Source organism: Ciconia boyciana, chromosome 3, assembly GCF_034638445.1.
Source record: "Ciconia boyciana chromosome 3, ASM3463844v1, whole genome shotgun sequence".
Taxonomy (NCBI): domain Eukaryota; kingdom Metazoa; phylum Chordata; class Aves; order Ciconiiformes; family Ciconiidae; genus Ciconia; species Ciconia boyciana.
This window is the reverse complement of record NC_132936.1, coordinates 47,178,297-47,199,851: the sequence shown is the minus strand read 5'-3', so window position 1 is coordinate 47,199,851 and position 21,555 is coordinate 47,178,297. Positions and strand designations below refer to the sequence as shown.

The window sequence follows — 21,555 nt, the reverse complement described above, 5'->3', positions numbered from 1 at the left end:
GCGGTGCCAGCCCGGGGGAGCGCGGGGGGACGGCGCAGCCCTGCCAGCGCCCAGGGCAGCCCCAGCTCCCCCGCCTGTGCCGGGGGCCGGGGCTGGCTTCTGCCTTGGTTTCGTCCTGGTCATGCCGTGCACACCTGGGCTGGGGAGGGAGAGGGCTGTGGGAGGAGAGAGCGGGGCAGGCTCCTCTACCGGCGCGCTAGATGGGGAAATATACTCTTTTTTTTTTTTTTTTTCCCTCCTTCTCCCCTCTGGTGGGAGAAAATACTACACCCGCCGGAGGCTGTTTGTTGATTATTATTTCTCGCGGCTCCGCTGCGGCGTGGTGTAGCGGCTCTCTCACCCCAGGACTGCTGTTGTCTTCACAGAGGCTCCCGGGAAGTCCCCCAGCGCCCTGGGAGGCAGCCACGGCCGGGCGTTTCGGGCCGCGGATTGACAGCGGATCACGGGAAGAAATGGGATTATTATGACCCTCTTCCGAGGAGCTATGCTGCCTGCCACGAGTAGGAAAAAAGGCCAGAAATACCTCGTTTGGTTGCTGTCTGGTGCCGCAAGCTTCTAGCTTTTTTTTTTTTCCCCTGCAGTTGCTTGGAGTCTCTGAGCTGCATTGGATAAATGTCTTTCCCATCCGATTGACTCTGCTTTTCAGATAATTTTTTTTTTTTTAAGAACACCTCTCTGGTCTTCAATACTTGTTTGCATTTTACACAACTGAACGGTTTCTCAGAGTAATGGCCGCGCTCAGAATCACTGCCTGATGCTCCGGAGAGATGAATCGCAGCTGAAAGTTTCCCTTCCACCTTTGGATGAATCTCTGGAGTTTAAATTGTAGGAAGGAAGGGGGAAAAAAACACGATGAAAGAGAAGTCCAAAAATGCTGCCCGGACTAGACGGGAGAAAGAAAACAGTGAATTTTATGAACTGGCTAAATTACTACCCCTGCCCTCTGCTATCACCTCTCAGCTGGACAAAGCATCCATAATCAGACTCACCACCAGCTATTTAAAAATGAGGGTGGTTTTTCCAGAAGGTAGGTGGCAATGCCTATTCGCCTCTATTTCCATTCCGATCCAGGTGTCTCTTGTCGCTTTTACTTAAAAAAAAAAAAAAAACACACCAAAACCAAAAAGAAAGGCAAATCGCATGGGGTGGTGTGCTCGGAGGCAGGGTGCTCTCCGCTGTCACTTTTCTCTGTCGTAAATACTTTCCCTTCAGTTCCTATGACAGGTTTGGTTGGGGACTTACGGTGCTTTTGTCAACACTTGAAGGCACTGAGCTCTGCTGCGTGCTCTGCTAAAGCAAACAGGGGTTTTCTTTTCCCCCCGTCTCCCAGTAAGATGTGCGTCCCCCGCCAAGCACGTGCGTGGCGAAAGAGGGGACGATTCACCCCTATTTATAGCCATACTATGGGGGGAGTTAATATATGGGTAAATATTTACATAAGTCTATGCAAAGTCCTAAAGCCTTAGTTCAAGTATCGAGCAAAGGTGCGGTTTACAGGTACAGCACACGCGTGCAGGCGTGCTCGCACACACTCGCACAGCCTAAACAAGTAAGCCAAGCACACCAAAATCGCATCATGAATGTGAGGTGTCTCGCTCCGGGGATCATTAGGGCAGTTTGAGGGCGTTAATCGACCTCAGAAGTTTTTAACAGGCGTTTTGTACTCGGACACATTCAATCCCCCTGCCCACCCGACGCTGCAAGCCCAGAGTCCCAGGCTGGGCCTGATTCTCCTCGACGGTCAGGCAACAGTCAACTTCACGGTGACTTCCACGGCAGCAGCAACGGTCCTGCCTGTCTAGCGAAAGCAGACTTGAGCGTCCTAAAGTACGTCTTGCTTTTAAGTAGAGTTAGGATTTAAAGCGACCGTCTTGGGGCTTCTAGACCGGCCGCCAAGAAAAACAAACAGCACAGAAAGTTAAGAGAGTCGAAATAAAGATCTCCTGTGTTCGCACTCTATTGCTTTTATAAAATGTAGGGAAAAAATCAAAAAAGCTTCACGAACCTTTTATTTAGATCAACTCGATTGAGAGAGAGTCTGAGTGAAAGAAAAAGTATTGAGGGGTTTTTTTCCCCAACCTAATAACAAAATTCACTGCATCTTTCGTTGAAAAGTGTGTGTACAAGAAACAGCGTAATAGAGACACGTCCCTCTGTGATTTCCCTAGCTATACCTCGAGCTGGTCGGTCTGTCTGTCTACTATGTTTTACAAATCTAGAGTGGGTATACGGCCTGGGTTTGTTTTGCTTTGCTTTGGAGTTTTCTTGGGTTTGGGGTTTTTTTTGTTGTGTTTTGGTTGGGTTTTTTTAACCTGATTGAGTCTGTGAACTATTGGTCCTAATTCTACTTTTTAAAGGAAATATGCAACCGGGCAGTCATTTGGACTGGGGGAGGTACCCGCCTCGGTTGCGTATGAACGCTTCTACCTGGAGCCCACAGAAGTAATTTCCAATCTAGTGCATCTTGCAATAGTTTCTTTAAACAATGTGCCATATCTCCGAGTGACTTAGAACTAAAGAAGGGACAAATGCAAGCTATAACACCTGAAACCGTTAAAAAAAATAATTAAAGCCTTCATCAAGCCACTTTCCTCTTCTACGTGATCTGCCACCTTGAAGATCACGATGCGGGGCAGTCCTCCCTTTCAAAGGAGACCGAGTTGTCCTTTATACTGTCAGCGCATACTTTATAAAAATAAAGCTATTGCAAACTCCGATGCCCGCGATGTTCCTAAAAGGATTATTAGCAATGATTTGTCAACTCCGGCGGTCTCAGTAGGCTACCTTTCTGCGTGATTTCGAGCAGGTCTCGTCAATTACTGCTGCCTGTGTAGCGGGTTGTTTGATCAGAAGAAGCATATGGTGTTGCTTGTAGGCTGTGAGTAATCAGGGGAAGAGGAGAATAGCTGATCCCCGTCCCTCGGCGGCAGCGCAGGATGTTTGAATGCCCTGGGGAACGGCGGGGCGAAGCGCGGCGGGGCCGGGGCCGCGGCCGGCCGCAGCAGATGCTAACCCGAGCGCGGAGGCCGAGGGGGCGGCTAAGCGGGGCTCGGCGGGCAGCGGAGCCTTCGCACCCCCCTTAAGGGCAAACTGCAAGTTACAAAGAAAGGCAGCGAGCAGGCACGAAGGGGCTCGCCCCTCCGAGGCGCGCTGCCGCGGGAGGCCCGGCGCCGAGCGGGCGGCAGATCCACGCGGGGCCGCCGCGCCCCCCCACGCCCGGGAGCCGCGCAGGGCGGGGGGGCACCTCGGGCTGGGCACGAAGGCCCGAGAGCGAGGGCCGCGGCGTGGCGTGGCGCCGGGCGGTTTCTCCGCGGCCCGACGCGGGCTCCCTCTCCCTCCCACGTACTTCCGAGGAGGCGGGCGCGGGCGAGCGCACCCCGGCCCGGCACCAGAGCCGCGGGTTTTCCTGCGATTCGCGACTCGCCCATGAGCGGCCTCCCGGCGCCGCGCCGGTGTCCGGCCGCGCGGGAGCCGAGCCCGGGGCCGGGTGATTTTCCCCGGGAGTTCGGGAGCCGGCGGGGGCTCCGAGGAAGAGGCAGGAGCGGGCGGAGCGGCCGGTTGGGCTCCCGGCGCGGGTGTGCTTGTGCCCCGGGCCTTCCGGCTCGTCCGGCTGCAGCGGGGGGAGGCGAGGAAGAGGGGGGCGATCCTGGTGTCCCGGTACCCCCAGCCAGCAAAAGAAGTAATTGCTTCGCTGGGAAGGGAGGACAGGCAGCGGCAGCCCAAAGGCAAAGCCTTTCTGAAAGAAGGAGGCAGGGTAGGGATGCTGGATGGATTGAACGGTCCGTTTGCTTGTTTTTTCCTGGGGAGGAAAGCGATACGAGCATGGGGACAGACCCGGTGAGTTGGAGATGGGCAGCAGGAGGCCGGGGAGCACGGCGAAGTGTCATGTCTACATTTAAAGACATCTTGGAGGAGGCAGGACAGAGAAGCGGTGCCTCCGTAGGAGCGAGCTGCAGTTCCAGTGTCACTCACACCCCCTCTCCCCGGTACAAGAGCGAATTTCCATCTGCCCGGAGAGCGCTTGCATAGGGGCTGGGTGTAAATAATCACGTACAGAAAGATATATACTCCTCACGGCCGCGCACACGCGGGGCTGGGGACAGGGGAACAACCGGAAAGAATCCGTGTGCATTTGTCTGCATATTTTTACGTCTGAAAGGTTCCTAGAGAGAGGGGTAGACTTCGGGTTCATTTTGGAAACAACGAGAGTTTTCTGGGAGTAAAATGCCAGGGGGGTCACACACGCAGACGCATCGCGCTGCGGTTTCCGTCTCACCCCCAGAAATCCAGACACAAACCGGTGGCACCGAATGAACTTGATAAACCGAGCAGAGGTTTTTCAACGAGCTCCCTCTCGTAATGGCTGTGTAATTCTCACAAGCTATTAAAACGCCGGGGTTGTTCTCTCTACCCCTGATTTCACTTTACTAGGTCTCCAGCAGATTAAAACTGCCAAGGGAGAAAAGCCTTCAGCGGCTTGGGTAGCTTGCATCATTTCAGTGCTAAAACTCCTCAAGAGGAGAGAGTCTATAAGACATATAGTAGTTTTCGATGATCAGACAGCTTTTGGAAAGGCTGAAGATCTGCTAAATCGCTGAGAACAGTAAGGAAGATTTTTTTTCTAAGGAGAACTTCCTAATAAATTCACTCGTGAGTTGATGTTCATTAAAAAAAAAAATTCTAACATTTCAATTTAACATTAAACAGTTAATGGCAAGTAACGTAGCCTCGAAAAATATCTGGAAAAAACTCCGGGATGTAGAAGCACTCAAAGAATTTTACTTCAAAAAAGGATCCGGTCGCTATAACCAGCGGGGTAATTCTTCACTGACCCTCGCCAGTATCCAAAAGTGAAGGGAGAAAAAAAAAAATCAAAACCAACAAAAAAACCCCAACCCAAGTGGCGCAATAAATAGGTTTTTGTTTGCTTGGTTTTATTTTTTGTTTTGTTTTGTTTTGTTTTTCTTTTTTAGTTAGGAATACTTGGAAGGTCCTATCCTCCCCAGGCGAACAGAGAGGGAAAAGGCGGGTTTGCAATCTCTGTCCCGGTGGGGACGGGGCGTTTCGGCGCGGAGAGGCGTTTGATTTCCGAGACAAAAGCAGAGGCTCCGTTTACATAAACTTTCGCCGAATCAGGATGGTTAACATTTCAATATTGAAACCCTTAATCTTCTTTTATTTTAAAGGGGGAAGAGATCAGCAGGAGAAAAAAAAAAATCGGTTTCCCACGTGGATAGGTGATTTAATGCTGTTTTTCTTACTGCTAAGGGAAATGATTGAGCATTAGGTTTCAGTGTTTATTTTCTTACAGAAGTTTTTCTCATTTAAGCTGCAGTTTACTCTCCACGCTGCCTCTCTGTTTAATTCCAGTTTTGATGCGAAATTAAAATGTGAAGTGCAGAACTAAACTACCAGCATGATCGTTGAAAAAGCAGATTTATGTGTTAGAAAGAATACGAAGTGAGATGAGTGGAAAAAAAAATCATATATTTTCTTTAGAAACCTCCTCTCCCTTCTTAGTAACAGACGACCGTTTTAGTGTTGGAGGATATTTGTCAACTTGCATGTAAATAGCGTGTGTTCGCAAGTCCGTTGGTGCAAAGCCTTCCCTCCCCAATTTCTTCGGAATCAGGACTATTTGAACTTGCATCTTCTGTAGAAGTGAATAAGTAGTTGGCGCTCGAAAATGTCCCCGTTTTTTTTTTTTTTTTCCCCCTCTCTCCAATTTGGGCATGGTTCCGTTTGTTTGCATTTCAGAGCGCGATTCCCTTAGCCCGTGTATGCCGAAATGCTGGTATTTCTTTCTAGAGTGAATCAGTCTCGGTATTATTTCCACTACCGTTTTCTTAATAGGTTGTTTGTTTAGTCCACAGGGCTTTTCCTCCCTCTTATTATTATTTTTATAAAGAAAGCGGGATGCTAACTTATCTCTGCTTCAAATGAACGCATGTGATTTACCGAGATAATAAATCTTTACAAAACCTTGCTAATGGCATCCGCAGGCAGTTGGAAATGAGCAGCATTTTTGTTTAAACATAGCTTATTCCGTTTCATCTGAACCCTCCGACGGCGACCCACTCCTTCGCAGAAGCCTAATTTGGCCGAGATTTTGAGTTATCATTAACCACTGCCTGTTAAATTAGCTGAGAAATCAGCCCTGTCGGGCGTTAGGCGATGGCAAAACGGAGCGCTGGCGGTAGGCTGTTTAATTAATCGGTTAATCGAATCAAGCTAATTCCTCGATACGACATCCAGTTGCTTTTTCCCTTGCCGATGACTAGGACGTACAGCTTCTGTCCCTGCGGCTCCCGGCACTGAGATTTGCCATTTTCCCTGGGCAGCGAGGGAAAACGACCGCCTTGAAGATGGGGACCGGGCTCTCCTGCCTCCCTCTCCCCAAACCACCGTCCGTGCCCCGCTTCTCCCCAGAGCAGCTGCAGGGAGGGACACAAGGCGGCAGCGGTGCCAGCGAGGGGCGGTGGGGAGACAGGAAAGGTGCTGCTTTACGAGCTGCAGACGGGGGGGAAATGCCCGTGGCCGCCTAAAGCCTTACGAGCGGCTTCGCCGAGCAGGTTGCACGAAGCCGCCGTGGGGGGACGGGAGGGGAGAGGGGCCCCGGGCGCCCCTCCTCGGCCTCCCCAGCGCCGCGGGGGAGGCCGGCGGGGCCCGGCCGGCCTCGGTGCCGCAGGCAAGGGGCGAGCCCCGGGGCGGAGGTGGCCGGGGGTGCCGCATCCCTCGCCCTCCGCGGGGCCAGCATCCCCAGCGGCGCGGGCGAGCTGCCTCTCCTCCATCTTTAATAGGCAGAGAGCGGCTGTGAAAGGGGCAAAACAGACGCAGCGAAACAAAAGCCAGCGGAGGCGGCCCCGGGCCGCGGCCCCCGGGAGGCGGCGGGGAGAGCCCGGGAGCGGGGCGGCGGGGGCCGCTGCCCGGAGAGGGAGTTTTAAGAAGCTCCTGGAAGAGAAACGCGCGGTTCGGCTCCTCGGAGCCGCCTTAAGCAAGAGCCCCCGCTGCTGCCCCGGCGCCCAGCGCGGCTACGGGCCGCCTCCGGGCGAGCCCCCTGCGCTTCTGCCAGCCTCAGCAACAGGAGAAAACTCTGCCTACGGGGCCCCGTCTCCAAGCCAGCGTCTACCCGGCGTGCACGGCTGCCGTGGCCTCGCACCGCTCACCGCGCCCGTGGGCCTCGCCGGGCGGTGCGGGCAGTGCGGCCAGGCAGGGCGCAGGGGCGAGTCCCAGGGGAGTCCCCAGGGGTTCCCCCCCCTCCGGAGGTAGTTGCCCCTCAAAGCCTGGCCCCCCCACGAAGCGGGTCTGGAGCTCAGGCTGGGCTCTCCACTAAGTGATTTTTAAACGGGTACGTCAAATAGCCCGCTCTGCCGTTGTTTTCGCTACCGTGAATCCGGATTGCGCTGAGATTTCATGACGGATAGTCCGTTGGGGAAATCGTAGCAACCGCTTTTAAAAGCCGGCAAATCAAGACAGAGTAGATAAGGGCTTGCATCTTCTGGCCACCCCCACCCCCACCGTCCACCCCCGCCCCCCCTTTGCTATCGCCAGACAAAGGAGGGGGTCGAGGTGGGTTCTGCGCTGCAGATGCTCACAGAGGGACAAGTAACCCGGAGATCAACCAGGGCCAAGGAGCTGCCCGGGCCTCCTGGAGCCTCATTTCCCTGCGCCTGCCTTCCTCCGTCTTTGCCCAGATCAAATTAGAAATGTCTGAGGAATGTCTTCCCCCTTCCCTGGGACAGAGGAGCTTCTTGCGACAATATCGCCACTGGGTAGGGACGATACCCACCCAACCCCTCCATTGGCTGCCGGCATCAAGGCTCGCATCAATCAAACGATGAGGGGAAGGACAGGGCCAAGGCAGCCGAGGGCGGCGGCGCTGGCCGTGAGCCTGGCGTGGGGGGACCGGCCTGCCTAGTGCCGGGGGTGGGCACGGCCGGGGAGAAGGCATTTCACATGGACTCGCCGGTGTAGCTGTCCCATGAAACCCATCGAGATGCTTTTTGATGTGGAAAGCGCTGGGGTTTTCCATTGGGAAGCGCTGAGAGAAACGCTGAGTCAGCACGCTCGCTCCGAGCGGCATCCGCGCAGTCTCGGAGCAACCTCGGCGCGTGCTGTTAGGTAACGAGACTGTTGTTCGCAAACTAGGCAAGAGCCTGGCTATAAAAATGCCTTGCTTCCCCCCCCCCCCCCCCCCCTTCCTTCTGACTGTGGACACTTTCTTGTGGCCCAAATTGTTTATCTTCTTAGAAAAGAAAAAAAAAAAATCCTCGAGTGGAGGGGATTGTTAGGTAGCAGCCTATAATCTCTATTTTGTCAAGAGTAGCAAATTCATTCCGAAAGAAAAGCTCGATCCATTTATTTTTGCTGCTTGAATAACACAGCTGGATGATGCCTTGAGCTTACGCTAGACGGTTGCTCATCATTCATTCGCCAAGAACTGGCCTAAATGGTGCCTGTGGGATTAGGTCAATTTTAGTGGATCTACTTCGCCTCATTTGGTTACTAATTGGTTTCTTGTTTTATAAATCGAAATCTCATTTTCAGGAAATTACAAAACCCATGCAGCCAGTCCATTGAGGTAATCCGGGGGTCGGGGGTATTTAAATGGAAATGGTTCTACAATGCATCAGGTATTAAGCAACAGTAAAACTTCGCCTCTATTTCCAAATGACATGTGAGCTCACTAGCTCCTTAGATCCGTAATAAATACGTCCCTTCTAAGGCTACTTATGTAAATATGATAAACCAGACCTTGGTGGGGGAGGGGACGCAGGGAAGAAAGCAAATTTTATCTGCTAAGGTTAATGTGGCATATCTTGGAAATCTTCCAAAATAGATTATGTTTTGCTTTGTCTTCGGCCACTTTAGCTGGGAAAATCCTTTGCCTAAAAACGATTTAGTTATCCTTCCCCTCACAAAGCTGCTTGTTTCTATTCCAAACCTATTATGCCGTTGGCTCTCCAAATTACAAGACAATCTTTAGATCTTGTTTCCAAGCGTAATCCTGAAGCAAAAGGGAGAGCTGATTTCCTTGTTTTGTTTTAAATAGACAGTCAAAGGATTTGCAGAATTTTCTGCGGTAGGTCAAGTGCAAGAAATCACAGTTTGCCCCTTCGATAAAAGGAAATTGGATGTTAAAGCGAATAGACGGGGGGGGAAATAAAAGGGAATATTAATGGGGAGGTTTTCTCGCATAATCTTTAAAAACAGTATTTAAGGGGCATCAGCAGAGCCCGTCGGTTTGGGAGAGGCTGGGCTTGGCAATGAATAGAAATAGTCTCCGACTTGAAACTGCTGCAACATCTGGGAAGTACAAAGAATCGTCTCATGTGATAGGATTTCAAAAAGCCGGTTCAGGTAGACAAGTGAAAACGTTTAATTATAAACCATGCACAGACACAGCCCAGCAGCGCGGGGTTTCCACCTGAAACACAGCGAGGAGCCCAGCGCCCCGTGAAGAACCGCCTTCCCGGGGGAGGTTAACCTGTAGTGCCCATGAGCTGTTCATTAACCCGCCGGGGTCGGGTTGTTTTCCCTTGTAGAAGAAGAATAATTAGAGCCGTAAACTTCGATTAATAAGCAACTTAAATCATAGGCGGGGAGCGCGGATTCAGCCCTGAATACCGAAACCTGTCATTCAGATGTCCCTCCGGGTGGGGGGACGTCGCAAGGAGCCGCCTTGGCTGCCTCTGCTCTAACGGGCCGTCCCGGCTCCCCAGCAGAGAAACCTCTGGGCAGCTCGAGAAAAACACACAGTGGGTTTTTCTCTCTTTCCCTGGAAGCTGTGCAAGGTTTGCCAGCTCCTTGCTGATTTCGGGGGGCGGAGGTGACCCTCCGTCCTGGCTGCTGGCTCCCTGGGGGGGCTGAGGTGCCTGCGGAGCCCCCGGAGCGTCCCCCGCGGGTCCACCCGCGCCGGAGGGCGCAGGGGGGAGTGAAGCCCCGGGACTCAGCAAAAAGTCACCGGGTCCCCGTTAATTGGCGTAGAGGAATTAATGGGAAGGAGCTTGTTTCTGGCTGGCACCCTGGTACACGCCAGGGCTGCGGGATGGGGGCCGGGCCAGGGAGATGCCTTTGTAGGGCTGTGAAGTAAAGGAGAAGGAGAGAAGTGTAGGAGCGGTGAAGAGACAAATTGGCGTGAAGAGGTGAACGAGGAAGCGGGGAGAAGAGAGGGAAAGGTGGGGACGAGAGGGGCGCATCGCCCCGGCGGTGAGGAGGGCGGGCAGGGCGGGCGAGGGCCGCCGTGGGATGCCCCGTTCAAACAGCGCGGAGGAAATCGTTAGCTTTGTTTAGACCGGCGGACACCTGGGTGAAGCCGGTCAATAGCGAGGGATGCCCGTGGCTGCCTGCTGTCGCCACCTCGCCTGTTTGCCTCGAAATAGCCGGAAAACGGGGTCTGGCCTTCCCCGAGCCCGCCCTGCGGGAGGGAGACCTCGCCAGCTCGGCTCTCGCCTCCCCCGGGCGAACCGCACCCCAGCCATCAATCAGGATTTGTGGTTTTTTCCTTCCTTTTACTTTATCCTAGTGTCTGTGCGTGTCAGGCTGAGCCTTATGTCATGGCATAAGCGTAAAAGGTTTTAACTTCCCCGTTTAAATTATTTCAGCAACAACACTGTGAAAAGGCATCTCCCATAAATAGTTTTGCTGTGGTGGAGTAATCTCCATCTGGCCTTTATTCCTCCTCACTTTGCATAGGAGAGAACGAGTGGCGTCTGAAACATTAGATAGGTCCGGGGAGATTCGTTTCTGGAGGGGGCTGTTGGGAGGCAGCTCATCCCTTCTGCAGAGAAACCCGTCCCGCCTGCCAGGGCAGCGCGGAGGAGGGACGGTGGGGAGGGAGGTGAATCCCGGAGACCCGGCTTCGTGCGGCAGGAGGGAGGGCGGTCCACGCCGTCGGACAGTGACTTGCCTGGGCCGCCCCAGAAGCGCCTTACCGCAGCCGTGAAACCGCCCTCGGCTTAGCGACAGGTAGCTTGCTTTTCGCGGGCTCGAGTGGGCATCGCTAAAGGGGAAAGCGTTTTAACACGGGGCTCGGGGAGAGCTGGAGGAGTCGCGTCTGGCGGCTCCTCTCTCCCTCCCCAAGAGGCGGTGACAAACCTTCCAGGTGAGAGGACGGTGGCCGCGAAGAGAGGCAGGAGGTCACAGATCAAACTGGAAAGTGAGCTCTGGCGAGCAGGGGCGCTAAGCCCAGCCTTATCACTCCCCTCCGAAGCCCGCTGGCTGATCACCCGGCAGGTTGTGGCCGAGCTCTGCCTTCTGCAGGGCAGGTCCGGCGGGACCCTCCCGCACCGCCGGCCTGCCCGCCGCCCGGGGCTTCGCTCCCCAGACACCGTCGTGCCGCGTCAACCGCATCCTTCTCTCGACATCAAAGGCTTCCCCCAGCACGCCCCTTTCTTTCATTTTAAACAGCTCTCAGCGTTGTCCAGCATCCCTTCGGCGGCGTTAGGGGAAAGGCGCTTTCCCTGAAGTTCAAGGAGCCAGTTCCCAGGAGCCGAAGGCAGCACTAAAAAACCCTTTTCTCTGGCACGCTGTTCCACTTAGGTCTTAGGAATGAACTTCACCGTTAGCTTAAAATGGGTATTTTGGTATTTTTCTCTCACGGGAGTTAGATCTTTAAAAAAAAAATCCACAAAAGAGGCTCCTCTGTGCAACAAAATCATGTCTAGTTTCCCAAAGATTATATGTATACGAGTTTTAGAGCGAATACAAGCAAAAAACTGGAAAAAAGTTCCTCTCCAGCAGGCCAACACGAGTCAATTTTTCATCTCCTCACCTCACTTTTTTTGTGTGTCTTAAATAAACAGGACTTGGAGAAGCCTGGGGCCACTCTAGCCGAACCAGCCCGCTGGATAACGTTGGACGGGAACTGGGATCCCATCTTTTGCAGGTACTGGTCTGGAAAGGACAGCCATACGGTATTAATGATTAAAGAAATCATTCCCTCTTCTGAGCCTTTAATTGCCACCTTGACTAATTTTTAACTGTTCTCCTGTTTAATAAAAAAAAAGGGGGGGGGGGACACGGACAGGACACGACTTCAGAATTACAAACCGTCGCGTTGTAATGGGGCTGCGCTTTGCTACCTCCGGGTCCTTTGCCCCAGCACTGACCAACACAGGGTCCGCAGCGAGGGGTTCGCAGCGTATCCCGGTGGGTCTTCTGGGACCAGAGAACAGGACCGTGACTTTTCCCCAAATTATTAATAAGGTGGCAAGTCCCGGCGATGCGCTGAACCTCAGGGTGGTGTAGAGACAGGGAGAGGCTCTAGAGACAAGTTGGAGGAGGCTGTCCTGGACAGAAGGGCTCAGCAGGCACAGAAATTAGCATAGACACAAATCAGGTAGAACACATTTGAAAACTCACCGCGGCCTGAAATATTAAGGAATATTAGCAGTTACCATCACCAGGCATTTTTGGTGGGGTCGTGTGGCCTTCTGGGGGCCTGTTCTGCCCTCGGCACACCCAGAAGTCCCATCTACATCTGCCGAAATGTGCCTGACAAATTGTCTCGTCCCTTATTTACACTGCGGAGAGTTTTAGATCCTCCTTGCTAGCTTAAAGTCTCCTTAGCAAATACCCCAGTGCTAAACCCCCAGTGACACTTGAAACGGCATAGAAGTATTCAGGATTTCTGGGACCGACATATTAATTGCCGGGTAGCCAGGACCTCTTCTTAGATACTTCCAAGGCACTTTGCATTACTTTTGAGCTCGGCCCCTCTTGGGTCATATCTCAGGGGTCCAGGAGCTTTAGAGGGATTCCTGTCCAGGACTTGCCCGTTTCCTTCCAGCTTTTTGAATAATCACAGCCTGAACAGGGATGCCTGTTTGCTAAAATAAATCCGAGGGACAGGTACTTCATGGATCTATCTGTCTTCATGGGTGGATCTCTCTGTCTATCTGTCAATATATTTATACTTCCCACCCCTCGACCCTTTTCTGCAGACGTTGGACGGTTTCATATTTGTCGTGGCTCCGGATGGCAAGATCATGTACATCTCGGAGACCGCCTCGGTGCACCTGGGCTTGTCGCAGGTACGCTGGGGGGGCTGCTAGCCCCCGGGCCTGCCTGCCGCCCCGGCTGACAGGGGAGGTGCGTGCGGGGCGGGTGAGAGGTGCCGGCGATGAACCCCTTCCTCCCCCTCCTCCTCCTCCTCTCACAGGTAGAGCTGACCGGCAATAGCATTTACGAGTATATCCACCCCGCCGACCACGACGAGATGACGGCGGTGCTGACGGCCCACCAGCCCTACCATTCGCACTTCGTGCAAGGTAAAGTACACAGAAGTACACAGCCCTCCCTCCTCCTCCCCCCCACCCCCCCGCGCTTGGCCTGCGCGGCCGCGGAGGAGACCGCGCAGGGGCGGCGGAGCCCGCGGCTCACCCCACATCTGCCTTTCCCCCCTCCCAGAGTACGAGATCGAGAGGTCTTTTTTCCTGAGGATGAAGTGCGTCCTGGCCAAGAGGAACGCGGGCCTGACCTGCGGGGGCTACAAGGTGCGTGCCCACGGCCAGGACATCCCCCTCCCCCGCCCGCCACCTTCCTGCGCCCCTGCTCCGGCAGCTCCGAGCACGCTGGGCGGGCGGTGAAAACGGGGACAGGAGCGGGGATGAGCCCTCTGCCCGCGGGGGCTGTCCCAGCCCGGTCCTCTTTCATGTGGTTCAGAGCCGGAATTTCTCTCGGAGTTTCAGGTTCAAGAGCTCAAACCACAAAACCAAGCAATCGAGCTCCCCGTGGGGTTTTTTGTTTTATTTTGCTTTTTAAACTGAACCTCGCACAACCACTGACGCTCCCGAGGTGTCTGTCTGTGGAAGCTGTCAGGTGGCACAATGGGAGCCCTGGGTTAATTTCTTTCGTTATTGGGTAACTCGTCAGCTTCAGGGGCAGCTCTCCAAGTCAAGGGTTTTGCCCAGGTGTTTCACACGGTTCTGCTCAGGGCAGCTCGGTGGGGACAGCCCCTGCTCTCCCGCCTTCTCCCCGCTTTTGTGTCAGCTGCACAACGCCGGAGAGCGGCGGGCACCTACAACCCAAGGAGACGTTGTGCCACGAGGTGCCGTAGAACGAGAACATCTGTTGAAATTACTCCAGGAAGAAACACTCTAATAACAGACAAGTAAGACTGGAAGTACGCAGCAGTCATATGCAAGGATACATTTAGGAGACATACCTAAATCTACGTCCAGAGATACATTCTGGCTACGGACCGCGTCTGCTCTATCTGTGTAATAGACATATCTGACACATGTGACATATGCACACATGTAAACTCTTTCTCTCACACGCATACACTCTTCATTACAAAGTTGTAACTGGCTTGGCGCTTCCGCGTCTTTCCTTTTTAGAATAATAATAAAAGCGTAGTTAGGAGGTGGTCCAAAAACCACTTAAGTCAGTGGAAAAAAAAATCTCATTTACTTTAACGGGCCTTAGATCAGTGCTGAACTCTGGCATGGAAAAAACCCCAAACCCAGCCCAAACGGAAGAGCAGAAAACCGGCAGACGGTGCCGCTTCGCCGGAGCGGCGGCGCGGGGCAGCCACCCACGGGCACCCGGCGGCCGCATCGGCACCAGCCGGGGGGCGGGCGGCTCTGTGCGGGTCCCCTCCGCGGGGGTGGGCGCCTGTCACAGCACCCTCCCCCCAGCTAGGCAGCCCCCGAGCTTTCCTCTGTCTCCGGCAGGTCATTCACTGCAGCGGGTACCTGAAGATTCGCCAGTACAGCCTGGACATGTCCCCCTTCGACGGCTGCTACCAAAACGTTGGCTTGGTCGCCGTGGGCCACTCGCTGCCGCCCAGCGCCGTGACGGAGATCAAGCTCCACAGCAATATGTTCATGTTTCGGGCCAGCCTAGACATGAAGCTCATATTCTTAGATTCCAGGTAGAGCCGGAGTCATTTCCAAATCTATTCCTCTAGCCTCTCCCTTCTTCTGCCCCAGGCCTCCTCTCCTGTCCTCTCTCTCACTGATATTTGCTGCTTGTGTCTCTTACAGGGTAGCTGAGCTAACAGGTTACGAGCCGCAGGACTTGATAGAGAAGACGCTTTACCACCACGTCCATGGCTGTGACACTTTCCACCTGCGATGCGCACATCACTTGTGTAAGGAGATGATGTTCTTGTAGAGACCCTGCCCCTCGCCCCCCGCCTTCTCCCTCTGCAGAGGGACTTTGGGTTTGTTAGGGTTTATGTCTAGCTCGGACCGGGAAAATAAATAAAATCTGCTTATTCTCCTCCTCTCACTGGAATAAGCAAAACCTGCAGCAGCTTTTAATGAAACAAGTCGTTAGAGACTGAACTCCGAGCTGGAGGCAGGAGGGAAACGGAGGGGATCGGCACTTAAAGGTTATTTTTCCCTCCTCAGCTCCCGGTTGTAGGAGAAGAACTCCCCTGCACAAACCTCAGGCTCTCAGTTCACTTCAAATTCCGGTTAGGAAAAACCCTTTTTTCTTGCTCCAAAAAGCCATGCCAGTGAAATCCAAATACTTTTGTTCCCCTTCCTCCAAGTCTCACAAATCTTATCTGTGTGTCTAATTTTGACTGCAGTAGTGAGCCCGATTCGGAGAGCTGTTCTTTATTCTATTTTGATATCATGATGACATTAATACACGGATAGCTGAATAAAAAGGATATTAATTTCCGGTAAGTTTCCTTACAGAGAATGTAACGAGAAGAGATAAAACCCAAAGCCAGATTTGTAGAATTAAATCTCGATGACGATATGTCGGGGTGGGGGTGGGTGGGGGGATTCAACCCCCCGGTGTACTGACCCTGCCCCACCAATCTCCCCGAAGAGCCTTTGATAACGAGTGGCCTGACCCTCAGGGACTGAGATCAGCCCTGCCCGGGGGTCTCCACCACCCTTGCCCACGGGGGTTTCGGTCCACGCTGCTTCCCGATGTGATGCTAAGGTGTCCCCAGTCCCTCTCCTGGCCCACGGGGGTCTGGGGGTGTGCGCCCCTTCCCACGGCCGATCAAAACGGGGGCGGGAGCCGCGCTGAGGCTCTCCCCGCTTTGTCCCCGCAGTGCTGGTGAAAGGGCAAGTGACCACCAAGTACTACCGCTTCCTGGCCAAGCACGGCGGCTGGGTGTGGGTGCAGAGCTACGCCACCATCGTGCACAACAGCCGCTCGTCCCGCCCGCACTGCATCGTCAGCGTCAACTACGTCCTCACGTAAGTCAGCCCGAGGGCCGCTCCAAGTTGCGCGGGGCCGAGCGGGGCCGAGCGGGGCCGAGCGCCCGGCGGCGGGCACCTGCCTGTGCGCCCCGCGCAGGGCAGCGCTGCGGGCCGGCCCCGGCGGCCGCTCCGCCGGCCCTCCTCTCCCCCGAGCACGGCTGCTAAGACCCCTCGCCGCCGCACTGACCAGGGCAGGCTCGCCAGGTCTGCTAGGAAACACATTGAACACTTTCATCTAGATGAAGGGTTTCCCGTCCGCCTGTTTCTTTCTCTTTCGAGAGGGGAAAAGATTTAGAGGTTTGTCACCCACATATTTTGCTGCCTCCCCCCCCCCCTTTTTTTTTTTTTCACTTTAAATGCACCCAGCATTAAATAAAATTTAATGCAGCGTAAAAAAAAGGTTTCCACGTACGGAGTTATTTATACTCAACAAACAGGACATCTGTTTTTCTTTTCAAAAATCTGGGGTTTGAAGTTCTTAATTTCATCCAGAGTCTCTATCAAAGCTCCGAGATTTCTTTTTTGTTCTTGGAGAGCGATCCTTACAGTGAACCACAAAGAAAGTTGGTGACCAGAAGGGTCAGTTAAACTTAAAAAAAAAATAAAATAAAATAGAATTAAAAAAAAAAATCAGAGTGACTGTTGAGATACCGTATATCTCAACGCATCTCCTTGTATTTGGGGATTGCTAGGTTGTGCTCTAGCTATGCTGCTTAAACTGAAACACAGAGGCCCAGTGAGGGAGGGGAAGCTCGGTCGGGCTATTTCGAAGCGTTTATCATTGTGATTATATCATTAGCATCTCCTCCGGACACGGTGGTAGCCAGCAGTAGCTTCATTAGGATCGTAGGCCGGTCAGGTTGGCGGTACCTCGTTGATCCTAGGGGCTGAATATTCCTCCTGTTCCGCTGCTCATTTTTTATTCTGGAGGCAAATGTAGGTGTTGGAAACGTCTGAGAGGCACTCCCTCCCCTCTCCCAAAACTGCGGCGACCTTGCCGTTGCGGGTTTCGTGGGTGCACAGGTGGCGAGTGGTTTGGTAGCCGAGTTTAAGACGTGCTTCCCAAAATGAAGTGGCTCGTTACGGAGGCAGCGGCCCTGGTCGTGTGTGCAGGTGGGGTGGGGAAGGGGATGCGGGTCGCAGCGCCTGCGTTGCGAGTCCGTCATCACCTTGGAACGTAAGGTGACGACGGGCATCGTGCTCTTGGCTGGGCAGACAGGGCTTATTGCGCCTGCATGAAAAAGCGTACATTTGGGTCAGCGCTCCGGTGTAGGGAGTAAACTGCGAGTCCCCTTTAAAGAAAATCCCTTTTATTCGCTTTAAAAGGGGATGCGGGGCGCGGCGGGGTAATACTCTGGCATTCACCCAGCAAGGATGCGGATCAGCAGAGGCATCATCACCTCTATTCCAGCCATGTTCCGTGCATTTGTATGTCCATTTCCCCCATACCAGCTCCTCTCTGTATTTTTCGCGCTTTATGCTTCTCAGTTAAGTCCAAGCACTTGCCTCAGGTGAACGGGGAACGGCAAAGACAGAAGTCAGCGTATCGTAACGCTAAGAAACGAGGAACCCAAAGGCACCTAGCACGCTAGAGGGATTTTGCACCAGAAACGCTACTTGTTTTTCTATGAGCACCTGAGATTATCGGTCGTTTCCCTCTCCTTTAATCCCAAAAGCGTGAACATCAATCACGGAACTCTACCTCAAATGACCCGAGGGGACATGAAACATCCCAGCGGATCTGCTTAAAGTCAGCTGGGGGTCCGGCTCGGTCTGTCCCCTGCTTGCCGGGGTGACCACCACGGCCCCAGCATTTCAGGCCGGCGCAGCAAAGCAAGCAGGGAGTACCCTAGTCCCGTGGGGGCCGGTCAGACAAACCCCTCGGAGCTGTTTTCCAGCAGCGGGACTAGTTATACCATGTGCCGCCCTAGCCCCCTTCCCTGCGCACCGGTGCCGCGGTCGCCACCCAGTGCAACCCAGCCCAGGGTGGCTACCAGCGGCTCGGAGCTGGTAGCCGGGGCACCGCGGTCAACTTGTTCGCAGCCCGTTTGCACCTCCGCAGCCGGCCGCCCCCGCGGGAGGGCGCGGAGAGCGGACAGCCCCTGCGCGCAGCGCGGCCCCGCGCCCCGGCAGCATTTCCCCGCCGCCGGGGAGCTGGGCCCGGGGAGCCCCGGCGCTCACCGCCCCCCAGAACGGCGCTGCAGGGGAGCCGGCTTCCCCCTCAGGAGCGGTACCCGAATAGCGCGATTCCTCCGCCTCAGCTGATTTTTCGCTGGCGGCAGCGCCTTTGTATTTTCGTGCACGTATGTGGATTTTAAGAAGGAGGTTATGTTTAAACCTGTTTTCAGCCAGGCTGACGCGTAGGAGGACTACAGCTGTTCTTTCGACATTTCCCTTGGAGAGTGAGGTTACGCCTCGGCGTAAGGCTCCCCTTGCGCTCTTTGCTTAATTGCCTCGAGTGCGGAGGACGGCGAGAGGGCAGAGAGGGAGCCAGGCTAGCTAAACTGCGGGTGGTAAATGCGGGGAGGTCATCACTGGCTGCGGCGACTGTCGTGTGCTGCCGGCGGCTGCAATGCAGGCACCACGGCTGCATTAAAATCTGCTTTTGGTATGCTCAGGTCCTGGAGGTCTCATCAAGCCTGCCTGGCTCTTCATTAGGGCGCTGCAGAAGAGGAGATCGCGTCCTGCTTGCTTCTGCGGCGGGGCTGCCGCTGCTGAAGTCGCTGCCCTGCGTGCAGGGGACGGGCGCAGCTTCCCCTGCATTATTATTATAATAATAATAATAATAATTATTATTATTATCCTACGGCTAGCCTGCCGTTCGGAAAAATAAGTGAGAACAGGCCCTGCCGTGCGCCGGAGGGCTGTAAGCAGAGAAAAGGCTGACTTTTTAAAAAGTGAGATGTAGTCAGCCTCTGAAATGGGTAACGTGAGGCGGAGGGGAGCTGTTGGGGAAAGGTTCATGGTGGGAGAGTCGGGCGGGGGGATGCAGAGCTCCTCGTACCTAGAGTCAGCGTAATTGTCTTAATAAGCTATTCAGAGTCAACGTGTCCTCACTCAAATGAGGAAGGTAGGTGGTGAAAATACAGGGGAAAACGAGAGGTTACGGGGACTTGATGTTTTCCTCTGGTTCTGAGGTAGGCTCCACTGCAGGAGGGCCGAGTAAAGGTCCTGCAGCACTCAAAACTTGCAAATGTTTAATATACTTTATTCCGGTATAAATCCTATAGCTACTGCAGTTCCTTAAGGATGCCACTGGACTCTTCCAGCGAACCAGGAACAGCTGAGATGTGTGTGTGTGCGCTGCGGGTTCCTCCCAGCCTTCACCCACCCGGCATGGGGTGCGTGGCAGAGCCGCTTGTGCAGGCGCAGGTCCCGGCAGAGGTTTGCCCACTGCATCGTGTTATAAACCCAGCCAGGAAAAACGTGCTTACGGAAGAGAAAGCCACACCTTTGCATACCCACTCTCGCGTAGGGAAGCCGAGGAGAAAGCGAAAGAGGTGCGAACTAGCGGGTATGTGTTTCGAAATAAGAGAGTCGCGTTCGGCATTGCAGGGTGGAGCTTGAAAGGTGGGATACCTCTCGCCAAAGATTCCTTTGAAAATAGGAAATGTCGGTCTTTTTCACTGAATGGGGGTGAAAATAGCAGAAGGGATCATAAGCTTTGGAAGAGGTGGTGCAGGTTTTGAGCTGCTGGGTCCCTGGTCCCCTCGCACAGTACTTCTTTACTCAGGAAAAGCCCCAGGAGTTTCTTCGGTTTGCTCGTGGGATAAGGAGCTTTTTCTCACTGTTGAGAGAAGTTGGTCCCGAGTGCTCTGATGTTTTGGAAAGAAGCGGGCACCGAGTGGCGTAAGTGCCAAACTGGTCTGGAGGACCAGTTTCAGTGCGGCCTGAGCAGGAAGACCAAGAACCTCTTACCTTGTAGCTTCCCAGCTCTCCTGGGCGATGTAGATGATGAAAACGGAAAGAATGACAAAGAGTTTATGCAGAAGGGACACCCCACCCCCCCAGTTAAGAAAATAAAAAAGAGGTCATTTCCATCTTCCATAAATCCCAAGTTTTGAGAAAGTGAATTCTAGGGTTGAGAACAAATGTTCGTAATAAGTATACATGCTGAACTAAATAGGTACGGTGGCAAAGGCATTTTAGCAACAAGAGGAAAAGGTTTTTTTGTGTAACAGCAGTGTGTCAAAAATTAGCTCTAGCTAATTAGCTTTAAAGCACACATTTGCTCTTTGTATTCTGCTTGGCATATGTAAGTACAGACACAGAATATGTGTTTCTTTTCTTATTTGTTCTGTACACACAGTTGCCATATCATCGATTATTAGCTGTGCATGTTTATCACATGAAGGGACTCAAGTATGAGTCGATTAATAGAGAATGCAACTGCTGAAGTTAAGTTTATAGTTAGATCGCAAACAACCTCCCTTTAAACAGACGGCTAACGCAAAGTGCAAATCCTTTGACTTTTTGAGCAAGAGCAAATATTACAATAATTTGTCCCCAGAGAAACCTAAGGAAGCTTTCCTATATACATTTCGTCGTTATTTAGCATTTAAAAGAATAGCAATAGTGGTAACATGTACAGATAACATGGATTAGGTACCTAATTGTGACTAATCTCTGTTCTGATGATATAATACATATACGATATAGTTCCAGTTGACCTCTTCACATTGCATTATGTAACTGGCTGATTAGAAGTACAAATTGAATGCAATTTCTTTGAAAGATTATTTCACAAATAACTGCCATATTGACGAATGTTTTACTTAATGATGTGGTAAATGCAATTTAGAATAAATTAACTGTTAATTGTATCTACACACTTTGTCTTTAGATTGTTATTACTATTTATAGCTTTGTGTACTACCAGATTTAAAGTGATTGTATAAGCAGTGGGATATCATTCTGTGTGATGGCTCAGACTTTGAAAACATTCCTCCCTGGCATATTAAGCAGGCTTTAGGAGAATTTGTGTTTCATGTGGAAATAAAGCTCATCCATATTTTTGGACAATAACAATGAAATATTTCCATAGCTTTTCATAAACATCCTCTTTTTGGCCTGTCTCGGGGCCATCAGGCCTCACCTCTTTTCTTCCTAGTCAATGGGAGAATCCACAAACTATATTTCCACACCTACAGGCCCACTGTTCTTAAGTGTTTCAAATCGACCTATTTGGAACTGCCACAGAGTCCTCTTCTCAGTCAAAGGTAGATCTCTCAAGTGTGTGATAGAGTGTGTGGATAGTGATTATGCTGGGAGAGTTATTACTTGCAGAAGAAATCCTGCACACCCTTACTCATACCATTAGTGGAACTAGTTGTATGAGTAAGCTTAGCCATCTTTGATACTCGAGATAAAGCTTAGTGACTCT

The 21,555-nt window shown here is 52.8% G+C and overlaps 1 protein-coding gene across 1 annotated transcript in view; it reads left to right on the top strand.

Annotated features, from left to right (window-relative positions):
- Positions 1–852: 852 nt before the first annotated feature.
- SIM1 (SIM bHLH transcription factor 1) overlaps positions 853–21,555 on the top strand; it is a 47,813-nt gene continuing 27,110 nt past the window's right edge. Inside the window, exons 1-8 of the mRNA XM_072857869.1 lie at positions 853–1,027; positions 11,805–11,887; positions 12,945–13,034; positions 13,163–13,271; positions 13,411–13,496; positions 14,679–14,878; positions 14,991–15,097; positions 16,022–16,169. Coding sequence (XP_072713970.1) covers positions 853–1,027; positions 11,805–11,887; positions 12,945–13,034; positions 13,163–13,271; positions 13,411–13,496; positions 14,679–14,878; positions 14,991–15,097; positions 16,022–16,169 — 998 coding nt within the window. The remainder of the gene's footprint in view (positions 1,028–11,804; positions 11,888–12,944; positions 13,035–13,162; positions 13,272–13,410; positions 13,497–14,678; positions 14,879–14,990; positions 15,098–16,021; positions 16,170–21,555) is intronic.